Source organism: Gopherus evgoodei, chromosome 2, assembly GCF_007399415.2.
Source record: "Gopherus evgoodei ecotype Sinaloan lineage chromosome 2, rGopEvg1_v1.p, whole genome shotgun sequence".
Classification (NCBI taxonomy): Eukaryota; Metazoa; Chordata; order Testudines; family Testudinidae; genus Gopherus; species Gopherus evgoodei.
The window spans coordinates 293,031,378-293,052,315 of NC_044323.1; the positions used below are offsets into that span (position 1 = coordinate 293,031,378).

Genomic DNA, 20,938 nt, shown 5'->3' on the forward strand with positions numbered 1-20,938 from the left:
AAACCGTGATTTGAGGACTTCAGTGGCTCAGACACACATTTGATACGGGAGCGGGTGGGTGAGATTCTGTGGCCTGTGTTGTGCAGGAGGTCAGACTAGATGATCGTAATGGTCCCTTCTGGCCTTGAAGTCTGTGATTCTATGATCTCCTCATTGAAGCTATCGGGCTGAAGAAACTAATATGGAGAAACATCCAACAGGTACCAAAGGGAGAGATACACCAAACTCATCTTACCTAAAGCCATGCCTTTCTGGCTCAGTGCAGCTCCGCTGAGCACACAGAAAGTAAGGGCCTGATCTTCAGCGGGGTGAATCCACATGGGTCTGCTAAAGTAAAGGGAGCAACATTTATTTCCAGCTGAGAAGCCGTCCCAAAAGGTGCAGGCACTTGGGCCCCGCAAACAGTCAAAAGCACCCCAATATGCACCTTTAAGAGTGGGCGAGCCAGTGACTAATGCTTTGTGTGGACGCCTAGCAGGCTGTCGGGGCATGGGATGAAGGTCCAGAATAGAGTGGTAGGAGGGAGCTGGATGGTAGCAAAACAAGTTGTGGGGAGGCAGCCCATCTCTGGCAGTCAGAGGGGGTGGAATTGGGGATCCCAGAGTGCAAACCGACTGAAGGTGGCTCAGAAGGATTGTTGGTCAAGCTCCTTTGGTGCTGGTTCACCTCGGGTCCAGATCTGTGACGGGGGGATGAGCGGAGAGCCCTTACACACAAGACAAAGCAGCCATTGTCTCGTCCTCTGAGAGAACAGCTGGGCACAGCAATGTCCCGGGATGACACCCCCAGTTCCAAGTAAAGCTGGCATGCCCTGCTATCTGGTCCATTAGCCAGCAGGCAGGTGAAGACAAAGGCCTCCCACCCAGCTGAGCTGTGTGTCCCACAGGCCCTGCTTTTGCTTGTTCATGTGAAAAATGTCTTCACTGAGCAGGAAGGGAGGATGGAGAACACCAACTCCCAACACAACCCGCCAAGATGTTCTGAAGCTCTACCTCCCATGGCAACAACAGTTTTGCTCCCGGTCACCACAACCAAGCCCAGGAGAGCAGATCTTTAATGCTTCTTTCCTTGTTATTAAAAATACAATAGATTCACTGTGCAACAGGCTGATTACATACGAGGCTGGAGACCGAGGCTGGTAGCTCCTAAATTGTTGGCTGCTGAGACCCCATCGATCCATTCCACAACCGTTTCCTATCATTACAATCACTATCAATAGCGTCATCTTTAAAAACTCTCATGTTCCCTTGGACTTTGAATAGGAAGGATGATTCTGGGTCACAGTGCAGCTCCTCCACAGTTCCACTTCTGGGTAAACAGGCCAGAATCTCAGACATCCCCTGCAGCTTAGCAAATCCCAGAAGACTCTCCCCAGATGGATCCCAAGCAGATTCCCCTCCTTTGGCTGTTGCATTGATACAGCTCCACCAGTGGGTAGCAGTGGTCGGAGAGCTAGTGTGGACTGTCCCTGTCTTTTCCTCACCACTCGACCTCTATGATTATTATCTAGGCTTGCTCAGAGCAGGGTGAGCCAGCTGTGCCCTACCACACGAGGGCTTGCATCAGGCAAGGGCGGAGGCAGGAAGGGGGTCGTTTCCTGATAATGCTTCCTCAAGGGAGGAAGGATGGGCTGGTGGTCAAGGCCCAGAATTGGGAATCAGGTGATTTGAGCTTAATGCTCAGGCCTGTCCTTTGGTTGACCATGCCTCCATTCCTGCTCTGTAGCCTGTGGGTGGTGCGGAGGGGCCATATCAGGACCTAGACAGCCCTGGAGAGGAAGGCTGGCCTAGTCTGAGAGCAGTGGGGCCTGGAGAAGGGCAGAACGGGCAAAGAAACTCTTCCAGGCCTGGAGGCTGCTGAGGGAAACAGGAGTTACCAACCTGTCTCTGCTAGCACTGGATTAATGGGGGCCAATGTACAGCAAGCAGGGAAAGAGAGAGCAAAGAACATCATAACTTGCATTCCAGGAGCACCTGCCATTGCTCAAGGTGGTACAAACACAGAGTAGCAGGAGCCCGGCCTCAAAGAGCTCCCAGTCTGAATAAACAAGACAGGAGAGGGGACAAGGAGCAGCAGTGCCCCCCCACCAATGTACAGAGGGCAAACTGAGACACAGAGAAGCTAAGTGACCCATCCAAGGTCACACAGGAAGTCTGTGGCAGAGCGCAGGTCGCCCAAGTACCAGCCTAGCAGTCTGACTGCGAGATCGTCCATACTGTCGGACATGCTTCAATTCCCTGGTGCCACTTCACTCCCTGCCGCCCAGAGCTTCTAAAGATGGTTTTGTCCAGGGCCATTATTCCTGAGGGGCTCCCAGCTGCCTGCAAAAGCAAAGAAAGTCAGTGAGGGGCATCAGTGTGGCACAAGGAGCTGGCATGAAGAGTCACTCCAGTGCAGGGGGATGAGCTGTATGAACCCCCCTGCTCGTCTGTTGGGGAGGGTACAACCCCCCCAAACCAATGCCAGGATCCCTGACCATAACCCCTCTGTCCTGCTATTTTCAGCCCTGGAGAGCTTCAGGATGTGAAGGGGAGGGGGAGGAACAGGGTGGGGCCCTGCTGCGATGAGATCACTCAAGGAACTTGTTTCACTACAGGTCTGGGGAAGGCTCTGATCAGAACCAGCTGAGGCCAGGAAATCGCCTGCAGAGGGGAAGAGTAGAACAAGCAGCTGTAGCTCTTCCTGGCCACCCAGGCTGAGGGTCTGCTCAGGATGAAGGCGCTTCTGGCTGTACTGCTGGCTGGCCTTGTGTGCATGGAGCTAGGTAAGATTGCAGGGGCTTCACCTGGATTACCTGGGGTGCAGTGATTTATCTGTGATGTTCCCAGCGTGTGGCTGTGCTGGACAAAGGGCTGGACAGCCCAGAGAGAGGGAAGGACTGTTGTTATGTATCTGACAAATAATCAAGCAAAATGAGAGGAAGAGAAATGGGGGGGCATGTTCCCGGCTGGGCAGTTACTGACAGTCGAGAGGGAGGCTCTCATTCTGTTCTGCATTGCACTAGCTGCAGGCATTCACACGGGTATAATGCGACCACCTCTGGGTGGTCACATCTCACATCCCCTCTATGCTGGTGTAAAGAACTAGCAAGGTAACAGGGAAAGGGAGAATGGGAACCAAGGGATTCTCCTTTCTGCTCCAGATCCATGACCCACAGCAGAACAGGGAGAGTGAAAGGACTGGGACATGCCAGGAAGGAGGCCATGGAATAGTAGGTAGGGATCTGACCTAACATAAGTGCTCCACCTAGCCTGCCAGCTTGGTCCTTTAGGTACAGGATGGGTTGCACTCCACCTGCTATGTGACTGTGGTGGCAGTCCATAAATCAGGGTGGGCCAGGTGATGGGGAGGGATGCATCCAGAACTCGGATAGCTAATGCTAACACAAATTTTGGAAAAGGTGTTGGCCCATGGGATTCAGTGTGTAAGCCAATCTCTAGCGCGTGGGGTTAGAATGAGACCTTCATGGGGGAGCTGATCCTACACGTACTTCTTATAGCGTTTCCTGGACCTTCCCCTGAATCATCTGGTTCTGGCTACAGTCAGGGACAGATATTGGCCCCGATGAACCTTGGGTGTGATCCAGTCTTGGTGTGATCCTGTTATATATCCTTGCAGTGTGCATCCCTGGCTGTGCTAAGGTTTAACAGCCTGCTGGGGAGTGGGGGGTGCTCCTGACATCTCTGCTATGACTTTAATCGTAATCCAGGAGTCTTTCAAGAGTTAACCGCTTGGGGGTTTTCCTGATTCGCACTGTCCTGCCTTTCCTCCCTACCCCTTGATCCTCTCCATCTGCTGCAGCTAACACAGCCATCTGCTTAACTTCTTATTTATATACCACGGGACAGCTCCTCAGCTGGGTTAAATAAGCAGAGCTCCATTTACTTCACCAGCTACACCGATTATCCCAGCTGAAGCTCTGCCTCATGTTCTTGTTTCAGCCCCCATTCAGGTAAGTTATTCCACTTACTTAGTTATTTCCCTCTGGGGTGTCGAATATTGCCTAATATTAAAATACCATAGATGGGGGACATGGTACTGACCTATTTTACAGATGGAAAGATTGAGGCACAGAGAGGGAAGAGTGACTTGTCCTAGATCCTGCAGTGAGATGGGGCATGGCTGGGCCCAGAACCGCGATCCCTTGAATCACTCTCGGGTGTGTAGGCCAGAGCATAGTGCAGCCCTTTGTATGCCCTTGTTCTGCTTCTCCGTGGGCTCTTTCCTCACCATTGGACTTTTCCTTAGTTTTGTAGCCTACCCTCGTGCTTCTTTGGTTCCTTCCACTGCGCCCTCTCCCTGGCAGTAATGGCCTTTTGCTCCTCTGGGAAGGATTCATTTGCCAAGGAACATGGGGGCCTGATTCTCTTCTCCTTTAACATGGTGTAAATCGGAACTAACTTCACTGAAGTCAATGGAGTTACCCTAGTGGAAAACTGGTGTGAGATCCGAATCAGGCCCAACCAGAAATCGCCAGCTACGCTGATTTATACTCGCTGAGTTCAGATCCCACATGTTAACAACCATCTTTATGGGGAGGGTGGGGAGGAGATGGAGAACTCTAATTCCCTGCACCACCCTTCACTTGTTATTGTGCAAATAAATCTTTGCAGGTCACCTGGGGCATGTCTATGCTGCAAAAAAAAAAATTTAAAAAAGCCACATCAGTGAGTCTCAGAGCCTGGGCCAACTGACTCAGGCACACAAAACTCGCATCCGGGGCTAAAATAGACGTTCCTGCTCGGGTTGGAACTCAGGCTGCAAAACCCAGAGGAGGGGGTGGTTCTCAGAGCCTGAGATTCAGCCCAAGGGAGAACATCTACACTGCTGTTTTTAGCCCCGTGGAGCACAGATGTGTCTACACTGCAGTTAAAAATCTGCAGCTGGCCCATGCCAGCTGACTTGGGCTCACAGGGCTCTGGCTACGGGACTGTTTAATTGTAGTGTAGATGTTCCAGCTCGGGCTAGAGCCCGGACTCTAGGACTCTGCAAGGTGGGATCTGGCCCACTGAGCCTAATTTATCACTGCCTGCCACCTTATGTCATTCTGACCTGTGCAATGTAGGTGGAGAGCATTTGCAAATCAAAATGGGACCATTTCATACTCTGCTCTCCCTCTGCACAGTTTGAGGCTGGCATTTTCAAAGGAGCTACATGCTCAGCTCCCCTTGAAATTCAATTGGCACTGAATAGCTAATTGCCTTCAAGTCCTTTTGAAAATTCCAGTCAAAATGACTACCCTAGGTATGAGGCTGTGGAGAATTGCCCATACAGAGCACCTGTATCCAAGTAGTAGAGGGGTCCCGTGTTAGTCTGGATCTGTAAAGCGACAAAAGTCCTGTGGCACCTTATAGACTAACAGATGTATTGGAGAATAAGCTTTCATGGGTGAATATCCCTTCGTCAGACACGTAGTGGAAATTTCCAGAGGCAGGTATATTCCTGCCTGCATATTTATACCTGCCTCTGGAAATTTCCACTACATGCCTCTGACGAAGTGGGTATTCACCCATGAAAGCTTATGCTCCAATACATCTGTTAGTCTATAAGGTGCCACAGGACTCCTTGTTGCTTTTTATGGATCCAAGTAATATATCATTAGAAACAAATATCAGAGGGGTAGCCGTGTTAGTCTGGATCTGTAAAAGCAGCAAAGTATCCTGTGGCACCTTATAGACTAACAGACGTTTTGGAGCATGAGCTTTCGTGGGTGAACACCCACTTCATCAGATGCATGTAGTGGAAATTTCCAGGGGCAGGTATATATATATATATGCAAGCAAGCTAGAGATAATGAGGTTAGTTCAATCAATGCGTCTGTTCCAGCACGCCCTGGTAGCGGTTACCAATCCATGAGAGGACCTGCCCTTTAATCCCGTGACAGCTTACTTTGCTTAAGAGCCTTTTGTGAGGGACTGTGAATGGCTTGCCAACTACAGAACCAGTTTCTCCTCCCTTGGTTTTCACACCTCAACTGCTAGAACAGGGCCTTATCCTCCCTGATTGAACTAACCTCGTTATCTCTAGGTGGCTTGCATATATATACCTGCCCCTGGAAATTTCCACTACATGCATCTGGCGAAGTGAGTATTCACCCACAAAAGCTCATGCTCCAAAACGTCTGTTAGTCTATAAGGCGCCACAGGATTCTTTGCTGCTTTTATTAAAAACAAAAATCATTTCTTTCTACACTTTCACCAGGAGGTGGCAGTAGAAACATTTGTTGCATTTTAAAACTACTACTAGACTGATGTTTATAAAAAGGACACATAGGAAAGAAGGTTTCAATAGGTCAAAGGTCTTGACTGTGCAAGCAGCTGCTCTTTGCACATTACAAAACAACTGTAACATCATCAGCGGTTTTATACGGCAATAGATGAGTGCATGTCCTCGCTCTGTCCTCAGTAACTCGGGTAAATCTGAAATTCACTGGCCCATATTCTGATATCAGTTACATCAGGGCATTTCACACACACACACACACACACACACACACACACACACACACACACACACACACACACACACACACACACAACTCAGATGATGGCTGAAACAAGTTAGTCTAAAAAACAACTAACTACGTAAAATTCTCTTCTGAGCGGAGAGAACGTGCATAGAAAAATTCATCCCGAGAGGAATTTCTTTTGAGAACCCTCTGAGCAAGTGAAAGGGATCCTTGGAGTGGACACCGGAGCTCAGATATAGTGGTTGCTATGGTAGGGATATAACTAAGATTCGTTTTGTTTCTTGTGAACGGCACCTTGAAATGACAGCAACCACTTTGCCCTGGGTGCTGCAGCAGTTTGATCCAGAATACACACACAAACATGCACACACACTCATGAGAAAACATCCCTTTTGTTCTTCGTTGCTTTTCTTAATCTAAAACCGAAGTCATTTCAGGCAGCTGGAACACATTTGCTTTTTGTGCACTGCCGCACAGCAGCTCCCAGCACTGGCTCTCGTGTATATAAACAGGCATGACAGGAACAAGTGCCTGTACTGCTTGGCAAACATGCTGGCCATGCAGGCACCTGATATAACCTCAGAGATGGCAATCCTACATGGAAGTAATGAAGATTGCCAGGCAGATGATTCGTACCAGATCCCTGCACTTTTCAAGTTGCAGAACCCAAACTAGGAGACTATGGCTCTTAGGTCCTTCCAAAATAAAATAATATCAATAATTAATGAGCCAGCTACAGCTTGGGTTGTTAGCTCAGCTGGTAGAGGTTTATGCTTTTAGCTCTGAAGATCTGGGTTCAAATACCACTGCACATGGCTGGTTATCAAGGTACCTGAACCTCTGACTTACAATCTCAGCATACCCTGGGGGGAAGGAAATCTGCTGTTCTAAACAGCCATTTAGCACAATTGCAGGTTCTCCAAAGCTGACCAAAAAAAGCAGAGCCACACTCAGCTCCTGCTATTTTGTTCCTCTTGACAGCCCAGGCCTTGCGATGCTACACCTGCAAAGAACCGACAGATCTCTCAGCATGCATCTCGGTCAGCAACTGCTCTGAGGACGACACGGCGTGCAGGACAACTGTGCATTCTGTAGACTCTGGTAAGTCTCATCCGATCACAGCAAATACAATAAACACAGCAAAGGAAATGCATCCCTGATGTAACTCAGTTATAATTTCTCACACACCCTCTTCTCTCTTTTCCTCCTACCCACTTCCCCAGCCAGTGTGGCATTGCCCCCTAGGCTGTCTTTGAGGAACCCAGATGGAGAAGTCCAAATTTAAATTTATAGAAGAAACAGAATAGTCTATTTAACTCTACCCTAGTGGTAAATCACCAGGATCTGGGCTCTCTCTCCTTACTTTGCTTCATCTATGTATCAGGTGATCTTACCTCTCTAGCTTGTGGGGATTGGGACTCCCTTTGTTCACTTTGCTTCACAGAAGCTTTGGCCAGCGCTGGTCGTTTACAAAGGAGGATAACAATGCGCCGGTGCTAATTTTGCAGTAGCGTCTCCTGAACCCTCTGAATCGATAGTCTGCACTGTGCCATTATCGGAGAAACTAAATCCTGCTCATATGGCTCTTCCCCATCATAATATGCAGTGACTTTTCCCTTAACTTACATGGGCATCAGCTCAGAATCAGGCCCCTGAAGAGGACGGAAATACCAGCTGGTGCCTAGGTCTGAATTCCATTTAACTTTGGCACAGTGACTGTGTCTTCACATGCACATACAGAACTAGCACACTGTGAGTACCACCAGCTTATAGATACTAAGAAAAGCCAATGAGCCTTTTTTCCACTTGCACTCAGGCTCTTAAGTTTGTTTACCCTTTTAAGGCCCCTTTCTAGTTGCAAGGCAGTGTCAAGTGGCCTTAGCATAAAGGAGAACCTAAATCTATAAACCTCCCTTCACCATTTCTCTTTCCCTGGTTTTTCCTAATCCATCCTTTATAGGTTACCCCTTTTTCGGGAACATCACCGTCTCCAAATCCTGTGCTAAGATGTGCATACCCTCCGACCCGGATGGAATCGGGGAGTCCCACCCTGACTCGTGCTGTCACACCGACCTGTGCAATACCGACGGCGTGCCAGGGCTGACAGCCAATGCCATGGCAATCACAGCTGCCGCTCTCTGGACCCTCCTGAGGGTCATGCTGTAGCACAGCGGGGTCTCAGGCAGAAGTCCTCCTGGCCAAGCTGCCCAACACGTGGAACTGTTAGACACTTGAGGGAGCTATTTCTCCAGTTAACTGTGGCTTCTTTGATCGATGCCGGGAATTTAATGGACCATTGGAGATCAAACCCACCCAGCTTTGAAATCCTGGGCAGTGCTCTGCTCCCAGCTGCTAATCAAGGGGACATGTTGCTTCAGCATTGACTGCATCCTGCCACTGCACCCCTCCAGGGATGGGGACACGGGAGAGACGTGGCCGTTCTGCATTGCAGGAGTTGTCAGGAGACAGAGACTGTGGGGGGGTGGGCACTGTTCTGTGCTGGGGGGTGGGGCAAGAGCAGGACAGGGCCATGGCAGGCAGGTCAAAGAACTACCCAAACTCAACTCTCACCTAAAGGCTGTTTTCTTGCGCAGGGGATCCAGCATTTAACCCCAGTCCTGCCACATTTGATTCCTTCCTCGCAGCTCCCAAGCACTGCAGTCACCCACTTCCTGTCCCATAAATAGCTTAACGTAGCGATTTCCTGTTCTCTGGGGGCATCAATTTCCACTTCCCATTTTCTCAGCATGCTTTTATTTTGAACCCCAGGAGGACTGTTTTCAAATGCTGCTTAGGACAATGAGTGAGCTCATCTGAGAGTTCCTCTAGGCTGCACATCCCGCTGCCCAGCTCAAGAGAGAGGCCCCGAGTTGGAAGGGCAGGGTGGGTTGTGCAGATCAGAAACGAGGGGCGGTAGCAGAGCTGCAGGTGCAGCCAGTAGGGAATCTGCCTGCCCTTTGCCTGAAGTGAAATAGTGATCTCAGGCCTTTACTTTCAATTGCACTAAAATCCAGACAAGTTCCCAACTGACTTCAAACACCTCCCTCCACCCGCACCCCCACCCCAAAAATAATAAAAGGGAAATGTATTACTGGGCCACATCCAGTCTTCATAGTCCATTGAAGCATGTTCTCTGCTGAGGATCTGACCCTGCTGAGGATCTGGCCCCTGACTCTTGAGAAATGTTTCGGCACATTTGCCCCACCTCTGCAGTAAAACTGGATCCAGCATAACCGGATCCAGTTTGGAAACGGCTTGCCAGGGATTCCTAGCTCTGTCCCGTCTAGGGAGGAGAATTTGAACTGTGCTCCACTCTCATTCCCATGACAAAGACTTTGGTGTGTGAGCTGCCCCGTTGAAATCAACAGGATGACTCACGTAAATGAGGGAAGGAGGTCTGGGCAGCAGGCCCTGAATTCCAGTTATAAATGTTTCTCTTTGACCAGCCTTTCCTCTGTGTTACTTTCCCATGCGTGGTAAGATCCAGCTTCGCTCCCATGAACTCTGGCACATGGAAACTGACCAGAAACCTGATGGGCAAGATGTCTGCTCTGTCCTCTGCTGCACACTGCCTCTAGCTGGTCCTTGCACTTGGCCTGGCTTGAGCCCGTATGTTTGGAGTCCCACAAGGGGGCACAGCATGAGCTTGTGGCAAGGGCAGAGAACTTGCCCTCTCATCATGACTCTGTCACTGACTCCATGTGCGACCCTGGGTTCAAGTCATGGGTTCATTGCTCTGTGCCTCAGTTTCCCCAGCTGTAACATGAGGACAGCTTCGTTGACACAGCTTTGTAAAGTGCTTTGAGATCTAGGAGTGAAAAATGCTGATTATTGCCATTAGAGGGGGCACACTGCCTCAGGCAGAGCAAGGTCTTGTCCTTGGGTTACTGCTGCCCTTCCATTTCAGACTGGTAAGCCCCTTTCCTTCACATACCTCTGAGAGTCTGAACTCTAAATGCCAGATTAGACCAACCTCACCATTATTATTTTTTAAAAGAAGGTCCCGCTTTCCCCACTGTAAAGACTGGAGTTCAGCATTATCTCTCTGGTCTTTTGATGCAGATCCCAAGCCAGAAGTGGTGACACAAGCAGAGCTGAATTCTCCACATTGTATTGTCTGAACATGTAAAGTTATTTGCCATGGTCTATACGAGGGGGAAGCTGGCAGGGGCCCTGAACTCCCAATGGGGTATTGTTCAGGCTGGCAGGCCTGTGGAAGGATCCAACAAGCAAAGTCCCATTCACCAGCTTTGCATCTGTTCCTGCACAGTTTCAAACCATTGCCCAGGGACCGACTCCCCCCCTCCAATGGGGAACAACAATCTCATCACAAGCAACTAAAATTTGATAATGGGCATTTCAATCTAGCAGACAAAGACTGAACAAGATCCAATGGCTGGGACCTGAAGCTAGACAAATTCAGACTTGGCAATAAGGTGCAAATTTTTTATGGGGGGTTAATTACAGAGGGTAATTGGAACAATTTACCAAGAGTCGTGCTTGATTCTGAATCACTGGCAATTTTTCAATCAAGATTGCGGGGTTTTTTTCATTTTTTTAAATCTGAAAAATCTGCTTTAGTTCAACAATTCAGGGAAGTCTTATGGCCTGTCTTAGGCAGGAAGTCTGTTGTAACCAATGGGCCTACAAATTCACCCTCCTTGTGAGCAGTGCTGTAAAAAGTAAGTGAATGTTTCGAAGATGTCACAACAACAACAACCCATGTTGCTGAGAAAAGGCACAAAAAGACTGAACTAGTCCAAACAAAAACGCGGACCAATAGAACTCGGGCTGTGTTAAGATCATGCCTCGTAAACTATAGGAATTGAGGAGCAAAAATTAATAAACCAAAATTGATATGTCAGATATTAGGCCTAACTGGTGGACAAAATAACTTAGGGATGGGCTATTCCACCCATCACTGCCTTTTGGGGTCCTTAAGAAAGAGACTTAGGAGAGAAAAACTGGCAACTGGCGTGAACTTTGCCACCCCTACATCTCCTGAAAGATATCCTGGCCAGATTGGGCCAGAGAGAGAGGGTGCAGATGACATTACCACCGCTACCAGCTTCCACTAAATCCTGAATACCACCTGGGATGTGAGACTTTGTCTCTGCCCTCCCGCACCTTGTGCTTTTCCTTCCCTGCCTGGCTTTTTTCTTGTTTCTATCCTTTTTTTTTCCTTCTGGATGAGCTAGCCGAGATGGCATATTTTGCAGCACTTCTGTAAGCCTCTGACCCGAAACAAGTGGCTAAAAGCACTGCCCTAAACAACCCAATGCTGGCATGAGTTTGCCAGCATTGGGTTGTTTAGGGCAGTGCTTTTAGCCACTCAGAGTGGCTGATCAGCCCCTGTGCTGGGCCTGTTTGTCAGCATTGAGATTGTATGTGAGAGTTACCACCAGAGACAGAAGCTACATTGTCTCTCTTTGCTGTTCTTTTCTCTCTCCTTTTGTGTGTGTTGGTCTTGTTTTGTCTTCTCGGAAATGAGACTGGATTTTAACAACAGCTCCCAGCCCATCTCTTCCCCGCTCTCCCCAATCACATCTTGAATAACATCAAAAATACTGTCAGATAAGGGGAGTTTTCCTTCTAAAAGCTCTCTCCCGCTAAAGGAAAAAGGGTTGCAGTTAAAAGCCTGACTTGATGCTTTCCATGTCAAATGCTTGAACTTTTTCTTGCTTTTCTGTGACTTTAATAAAAAAGTCAAACAAAAATTCAATGGTGGGTTTGCCATGGCACTAAGCAGGCTGAGGTCTCTGTGTACTAAACCTAGCCCTTGCTGGACACTGTTGGGTTATGTTAAGATCTTTGGCCCAAACATTCCATCTAAGTGAATGCAGCAGATCAGACTCCATCCCAGGGCTCCCTTCCGGCTTTATAATCTCAGCCAGCCACTCTGCAGAGGGAGCCTGGCTCAGGAAGCCCAAGTCCCTGGGCAAGCCCTGGAAAGGTGACTTCGTCTAAGGCTCTGTCTACACTTGCAGAGTTTTGGGGCTGTCAGTTTCACCGGTGACAGTGAACCGGTGAGAGAAAAGCGCTGGTTTGTGTACTCCCTTACTTCCTCCAGCCTCAAGAGTGTTTACATTTGCAGCACTGCCATCCCCACTAAGAGCAGAGCACTGAGGGCAGCTATCCCACAGTGCAGCTCTCTGCATTTTGAGGATGGGTCTTGTGGGAAGGGGGGAGAGGGGGGGATGATCATGGCACATTCTGGGTCCCTGCACAGCCTCCTCTCCCCAAACCCTGATCAGCTCCAGCAGCTCAGCATTGCTCCAAGCAGGGGAGCCTTTGCTTCGTGGGGCAGCCATTGTCACCTGGCCAGATGATAAGTGAGCACTTGCAAAGAAAACAGGAAGGGGAGTTTCAAAGTTCCCGGGGCTTCACAGAGGGAGGGGTGGACGTCTGTTTACCTGGCCTCAGAGCAGCAGAGCTGCTGGCCAGAGTGGCCACCTAGGCACCCTGGGATATCCTGCGGAGGCTAAAAACTCTGTAAACAAGAAGAGCGTGTCTTCACTTGCACATGGCCGCAAAAGGATCACCGGTAAGAGCCGCACGCCGCTCGTGCAGGTGGTTTTCTTTTTGCAGGGAAACTGCGGCGTGAGACACTCCCAGGGGTTTTGCACCAAAAAGGGACTTTTCCCGCTTTCAGTGGCAAACCTAGACGTGTCCTAAGGATCCTGGCTGAATCATGTGCCCAGACGGGCTGGCTGTAGCCCGCAAGCTGCCTCTGGAGATCCTGAGCACAGTCTGGGATGGAGGGAAGGAGGGGAGCGGCTCCTGCAGCGATCCCAGGCACCCGAGCGAGGCTGGGAGAGGACTGAACAGGGAACCAGAGCTGCAGGAGCCGGAGAGAAGCCGGGACAGGGCGGAGGCCAGGGCTGCACTCACTGGGGCAGGGGGATACCATGCACGGAGACCGGCGTGGCAGGAAGGGGACAGCCGGGCTTGTGATAGTCCTCGTGCACTGAGAACCTCGAGATGCCTGCTCCAGCGCGGGCCCATATTGCTCGCGGGGGGAGCAGAGGCTGGGGGCTGGGCTGGGCTGGGGGGCGGACTGAATGGGGCCTTGCGGAGCAGGAAGGGGAGGAAGCAGCCGCGGCTCGGAACCGGAACAAAGGGCGGGGGCGCGCAGCTGCTCGGTCCCTCCCCTTCCCGGCTCTATAGATGCTGCCGGGAGGCGGGGGGCGGCGGTACTCGGGCGTCCCCCCTTCCTTCGCTGCGGTGATGCTGCTGCTGCTGCTGGGCGCGGGGGCCGCGCTGTTCTGCCTGCTGGACGCCTGGTTCCTGCTGCGCCTGCCGCTGGCCTTGCTGCACGCCCTGTGGCTGCAGCCCCGGCTGCGGGACGTGCTGCAGGAGCAGAGCTGGCCGGGCCTGGTGCTGCCCTCGGACCTGGACTGGCTGCTGCACATGAACAACGCCCGCTACCTGCGCGAGGCCGACCTGGCGCGCAGCGCCTACCTGGCGCGCTGCGGCATCTTGGACGCCCTGCGCGCCCTGGGGGGCAGCGTGGTGCTGGCCGCCTCCTGCGCCCGCCACCGCCGCTCGCTGCGCCTCTTCGAGCGCTTCGCCGTGCGCACCCGCCTGCTGGGCTGGGACGGCCGCGCCTTCTACCTGGAGCAGCGGTTCGTGAGCCCCCGCCACGGCTTCGTCTGCGCCCTGCTGCTCTGCCGCCTGCACGTGGTGGGCAGCAGCCCCGGGCGCCTGGTGCAGCACCTGTACCAGAGACAGGTGAGGCCACGCCTGGCCCATCGGGGGCAGGATAAACGGGCTGGGGGGGGGAACAACGCCCTGGGGAAACGGGCACCGCGGGCAGCACAACCCACCCAGAAACGATGATGGCCAGAGAGCAGCTCAGGCCAAGAATTAGTATGAGTAGGAGCATTGCCAGTGATTATTCCCCGCTATTCCGCACCGGTGAGGCCACATCTAGAGTATTGTGTCCAGTTTGGGGTCCCCCATTGCAGCAAGGATGTGGACAAACTGGAAATAGTCCAGCGGAGGGCAATGAAAATGACCAGGGGGCTGGGGCCAGGGCCAGCTCCAGGCACCAGTGCAGGAAGCAGGTGCTTGGGGTAGCCCATGGAAGGGGGCATGCAGTGTAAAGGCCCCATCTTGCCAAGCTGCTGTTCAGATGAGTAGATGTGTCCATCTGCTCTCCAGTCAGACTGGTGTGAATCATGTTACCTTGAGACGATCATTGTGTCTTGCATGTTTACAGACTGGATACAAAACGTGCCTTCCAGGGCTGCTCTACACTACGAGGGGAAATCGATCTTAGATACGCAACTTCAGCTACGTGAATAATGTAGCTGAAGTCGAATATCTAAGATCAGATTATTCACCCGTCCTCACCGCGTGGGATCGATGTCCGTGGCTCCCCCTTTCGATTCCGCAACTCCGTTGGGGTTGGTGGAGTTCCGGAATCGATATAAGCGCGCTCGGGGATCGATATATCGCTTATAGATGAGACGCGATATATCGATCCCCGAGCAATCGATTTTAACCCGCCGATACGGCGGGTAGTCTAGACGTAGCCCCAGTGTGACTGGTTGGTAGCCTGTGACGGGTTGGATCACTGATTTCCTCAGATCACCCTATCTTGAAGCTTACCCTTCCCCACAGGGGAATGAGCAGGGGGCTCATCCTCCCCTTCTCATAGCTGGGGCTATTGGGTGGGAGTGGGACACTGTTGGATGCTCATGGTCATCTGTGTTGGAACCCTGTGTCTCTATCTGTGTGACAGGGGCCACTCCAATGGAGCTACGGTGTTGCCTTTACCTCATCTTCCCTCCAGGCCCTTGTCCTCCTCTCCCGAAGGCTCCCACAGCGCTCATAAGGAACAGCTAATGCAGCTTCAGGAGTCGCTACCTTCCCTTGGGGCTGGGGGGATGGGCTGCTGTCCTTCCCCATCTCCACTGGGGCCCAACCCCTTCCACACACGTGTCTACTTCTCCCTTTCCCCTGCATAGGAAGGGCCACCTGTGCCGTCAGAGGACTTTCACCATGTGTCCATCTCAAGGAATGAATGCCCATACGACCCATGAGCTGGGGAAGAGATCAGAATGGCAGGAGGCTACTGCAGTGTCCCAACCATGAGGGAGCAATTATCCCTCAGATTACCAGAGAAAGGTGGGGAGGGATAGCTCAGTGGTTTGAGCACTGGCCGGCTAAACCCAGGGTTGTGAGCTCAGTTTTTGAGGGGGCCACTTAGGGATCTGGGGCAAAAATCTGTAAGTGACAGTACTTGGTCCTCCTGTGCAGGCAGGGGACTCCACTCAAAGGCTCTTAAAGGTCCCTTCCAGCTCTATGAGATAAGTATATCTCCATATAATAAAAAACATACAATAAAGGTGTCACTCAGGGAGGCCAGGCCACACCCAGACAGAGCCCCTCTAATTCCATGAGCATTCATGGTCTGCCACACAGGTTTTTATACCTAAATGTGGCCCTCAGGCCAAAAAGTTTGCCCACCCCTGTGCTATGGCATCACCTTTTCCAGGGGTTAGTGCTACTTTCCAACTTGGATATCACACTGCTCATGAACAGTGCCGCTACCTACACAAGGCCAACATAGACTCATTCGTGTCCCGCTGCAGGATGTTCCAGCCCCTTACAGGGCAGCATCATGCTGGGTGCCTCCTGCTCCCTTCCCCACCACCCCATGCTCCTCCTTAAGCACTTTGCCGTATGCACCCACCTGCTGGACTGGGACACCCATGCCTGCTCCCTGGAGCAGCACGTTGTCAGCGCCCACCACGGCTTTGTCTGCGTTGTGCTCTTTGCTCACACCATGTGATTAGCAGCACCCCTGCCAGGAGAAGGTAAAGCCAGGTACATCCGAGGGGTCTTGAAAGCCATCAATGTGCAGTGTGGTCATAGGGCTAACCCGTCAAAAGAAGACAGGAAATATCTGGGCACCAAAGCATGGTATGAGTAATACAGCAGCCAGGCTAGCCAGTCAGCTACAGCTGCAAGCATGGAGGGAAGCTGGCACAGTGGGTTGCATGCTTACCTGGGACTTAAGAAACCTGGGCTCAAGTCCCTACCCTGGCATGGGCTCCTTGTGTCACTCAGTCTCTCTGTGTCTCAGTTCCCCATCTGTACAATGGGGATATTAGCACTGTCCTGCCTCACAGGTGTAAGGGGAAGAGAAATAGATTAAAGGTTGTAAGAACCTCAGATACCATGTTAAGAGGGGGCTGTCAACTGCTCTTGGGGCATTCTCTCTGTGGGTTTGAACTGATCCCTTACAATTAGACTAGTGCATAGTCTCAATTTAGGTTGCGTTCATCAGCCCTCAGACTCTAGCATTTGCAGTCTTCTTATGTCTCTTTGTCAGTTTCTTAGAGGCAGCCTGGATTGGGGCTGTTGCAGGTCTTTTCCTCTCTGTTCTCCCTCCTTTATAGCTGGGCTTGTTTCTTTAGGGATTGCAGCCGCGGGTACCTGCCTCCAAAACTGGCTATTCTGGCAGCTGGGTGAGGATGTGTTCAGTGTGATAACCTTGGAGCAGGGAAAGCCTTCCCTGCCATTCTGCCTATGTTCAGTATGGGGTTTGTAAACCCCATTGCAGGGCCAGATAAATACCTACGGTAGATGTATGGACAGTTAGTTAAGTGAGAATTGAGCTGTCTATAAATGCATACGGTGGGTCTGACTTGCTGCCGTATCGCCTTCAGTCAGTGATGGAAAAGTGGAGGAATGCAGTGATCAACTGGGATCAGGGTGACCAGACAGCAAGTGTGAAAAATCGGGATGGGAGTGGGGGATAATGGGCACCTATGTAAGACAAAGCCCCAAATATCGGGACTGTTTCCTATAAAATCAGGACGTCTGATCACTCTGGCTGGGACCTATGTGTTCTGTATTGTGGTGGATTCTTTTTTAATGGTATATCAGTCCAGAAGTTTCTCCCGTGCTGCTGTGTGAAAGACCTGGGCAAACAACCATGGGGACTGACTACCTGACTATATAGGGGAAGGAGTCGATCCTGTGCAAAGTGCTGCCCAGATACACACAGTGAATAACAGAGAAAGAAGATTTTCTCACTGATGTCTCAGTTCCAGGAATCTTGGCTGTTGCTTTGCAACAAGAGTAGGGACATATTTACAGATGAGTGTGATTTTTTTTTTTCTATTCAGTTTTTTCAGTCTGACAACATTCCTGTTAAAGAAAAAAAAATTTCACCCTTACAGAAAATTGTAGAGGATTTAGAGCAAGGGTCTCAAAATGGGGGTTGTGACCCCCCCTCAGGGGGGGTCACAAGGTTATTACGTGGGGGGGGTCACAGTCTGTCAGCCTCCACCCCCCAAGCCCCACTTTGCCTCCAGCATTTATAATAGTGTTAAATACACAAAAAGTGTTTTTAATTTAAAAGGGGAGGGGGTCGCACTCATAAGTTTGCTGTGTGAAGGGGGTCACCAGGACAAAAGTTTGAGAAACACTGGTTTAGAGAATACTCATCTTTCCTTAAAAATTTAAGGAATTTAAGCCAGTTTTACAACGTTAATAGGCTACGGTTCTCCATAAAATCCTGTTGTTTTTTTATGTGAATTTATGTATAAACTTATTCAGTTGCTGTAGAATCGTATTGGTTTAATCCCTATTCAATTGCAAAGGACTTTTCTATAAGAGAAATGTTTCAGATATTGCCTTTTTTGTGCTTTTAAAGGTAGATGAAGGGGATTTATTAGTAATGGGTTAATAGAAAAATGACGTAAGCTTAGTTAGTATCACTCTGCTAGTGAGAGAAAAATCATACCAGATCTTCAGCTGGTGTAAATGAGCACTGAAGTCAGTATTCACCAGCTGAAGATGATGTTGATAGCTCGGTGTGATGCCGACAGAAACGACAGACCAAAACTGCCAAGCTTGGGTGTCCCAAGTCAGACCCTAGAATCTGAATTCAGCCCCTTGAACAGAAGTGAGCTGACTCTCCGCGGTGCTGGGGTTTTGTAGCTCCCCCTGACCATCAGTGGGTGCTGTCTGAGCTCAGCACCTCTGAAAACCAGACCCCTTCTACTTTGAAAAATTGTGGCCCATAGCGCTAGGCACCGGAGGCTACTGAACTAACTTCTGTGCATGGCACCGTGCCCAGAATGGACTGTTGCAATAGGACTAGGGCCGTGTGGTAGCTGCAGCTGCTACCATGTGCAGCAGCCTACACCTTGGCAAAGAAAGGCTGTGAAATGCTGCCCGTGTTTCTTGAGGGCCAGCAGTAGATGCAGGCTGAGAAGGGCTGGATTCTGGAGATGCTCACGGTAGGTGGAGCTGTGTAACCCAGAGAATGCATCTGTATGTTGTAACTAGAGCTGCAATCACTGGTAAGGAGAGGAAAGCAGACCTAGCTTGGGAGTTGGAAAGTTAAGAAACATGAACAGCAAGTAGAAAATAGGTAAGATTTTTAGCCCTGGAGTATTCTTTTGTTAAAGAACTTATTTCAGTCTTATAGGGCGCAAAATCAGAGTGGTCTGGATATACTAGTCCTTGATACTTAGTCCTGCCATGAGTACAGGGGACTGGACTAGATGACCTCTCGCGGTCCCTTCCAGTCCTACCATTCTATGATATCCAAAATCTTGGGGGAAACATAGTGGACAGAAAGGGGAGTCGTGCATATTGCTGAACTAATGGTGATTTTGGGATCAACTGAGTTATCTTATATGTGACGCTGGCAGGGAATCTGTAAGACCTGGACCCTGAACCAATCTATCCTGCCTCTGTCTCCTCCAGGTGAACTCCCCCGAACTTCCAGAGGAGGTGCAGCATTGGATCAGCTACAACGAAGCCAGCAGCCAGAAGCTAAGAGCTGAAAGCGGCCTGGGAATCAATACCAAGGATGAGTAACCAGATGTTGTTTTCCCCTGCCTGTCTTTCTCCAGACTGTAAAAGCAGCAAAGAGTCCTGTGGCACCTTATAGACTAACAGACGTTTTGGAGCATGAGCTTTTGTGGGTGAATCCCCACTTCGTCAGATGCATGTGATCTGACGAAGTGGGTATTCATCCACGAAAGCTCATGCTCCAAAACGTCTGTTAGTCTATAAGGTGCCACAGGACTCTTTGCTGCTTTTACAGATCCAGACTAACACGGCTACCCCTCTGATACTTTCTCCAGACTGCAATAGACCAGTGCTCCAAACAGACCCAAGTGCTGTATTCTCATCAGCTCTCCTGCTCATGCCGCTGCGGATAAGAGACTGAGCCAGATTGCCATCAGCTTGCTAGACAAAAAAGCCAAACAGCTGGCTAGGAAAGGACCCCCAGAAACCCCATTATGTTGGTTAAAGCCCTCTCTGATCTCAGTGGTACACTGAGCTCTGTGGTGGCTGGGTAGCACCTAGAGCCCAGCATAGTGGGGAGTGGCACCTTTTGGTCTTTAGAAGGGAGTTTGCTTTCACTAAAAAATTTTATTTCCAGAGACTAGTAATATCAGGAAAACAAAACTTTAGTGCAGCCCAACCTGCAGGGGATCTGGGGCATCAGCACATCTAACATCCTCCTCCCCGCCAGGAATTTGAAACATCCATGTTCACTGGCTGATGTACTGATGTCTCCGCTGTACCCACAATCCTTTGCAGTAGCCCTGCCTCCACACGCCTTCAGTCATTAACACTAGCACTGTTTAAAAAATCCTGACCCCAGCCGCATATTCATTAATAACAACCCTATCCTGGGATTTGTCTGGAGGGAAATACATCAGTGCCATGGCAGGGAGGCTAACTTGGTGTTTGCTAGTAAATAAGGCTTCACCACATACATATGTTGTCTCCGTCTTTAGACAGAATGAATGTGATCACCAGGGTTATTCCAAGCGTATTTGGGAGAAGTAGGTTAGGACCAGGAGCCTCCTGCGTTCCCATCATGGCTGTACCACTGAATTACTGTGTGACCAATCTCTCTGTGTCCTGGATTACTCAGCTGTGAAAGGGAGATGCTACCTCCCTACCTTCCAGGGGTAGGGGTGAGAACTACCGTAGTTCACTGATGTGCTTTGAAGAGGAAAAGCACAGCGCATGTGGTAAAGTATCCCCTGGCCCTGCTTTTCTTATCTCTGTAGCTGCAAATGGGTTGTGCAGTGTCTTGAAATCGTGACTAACACAAAGTCCTAGGAGTGCTGGTTCAAGGTGCTAGCTAAGAGCTTTCCTGATGCCTTCTAAAATTTCCTAGTGTAGACAAAGCAGTGTACATGGCACATGGTAATGGCTACACTAGAAGATTAGAACGTGTCATGTCTTAGCTAACGACAAACCTTGAAATCCTAGTCGAGATGAAGCCTTTGAGTATTTGCACTTGGGAAAACCGGGACTGTAACACTCCACAGGTAGGGTACTTGTAAACAGGATTCAGAGCAGGGTTAGAGGACGCAGCGGTAAATACATTGGAGCCCATTCAGTGCTACAATCTCTCTTTATTGGTACACACCATTGGAGGGGCAGTAAAAACACAAATGGTCCCAGCATAGACATGAC

The 20,938-nt window shown here is 50.2% G+C and overlaps 2 protein-coding genes across 2 annotated transcripts; both read left to right on the top strand.

Moving 5' to 3' along the window:
* The first annotated feature begins 2,671 nt into the window (after nt 1-2,671).
* On the top strand, nt 2,672-8,635 carry LOC115645074 (ly6/PLAUR domain-containing protein 2-like). Its single transcript, XM_030549475.1, has 3 exons — nt 2,672-2,764; nt 7,451-7,570; nt 8,430-8,635. Exons 1-3 carry the CDS (start codon nt 2,713-2,715, stop codon nt 8,633-8,635), a joined length of 378 nt encoding a protein of 125 aa, XP_030405335.1. The 5' UTR covers nt 2,672-2,712.
* Nucleotides 8,636-13,602: 4,967 nt separating this feature from the next.
* Nucleotides 13,603-19,419, top strand: THEM6 (thioesterase superfamily member 6). The gene is made up of 2 exons (XM_030553905.1): nt 13,603-14,200; nt 19,202-19,419. The coding sequence occupies exons 1-2, from the start codon at nt 13,637-13,639 to the stop codon at nt 19,313-19,315; spliced, it is 678 nt and encodes a 225-aa protein (XP_030409765.1). The 5' UTR covers nt 13,603-13,636; the 3' UTR covers nt 19,316-19,419.
* Nucleotides 19,420-20,938: the final 1,519 nt, after the last annotated feature.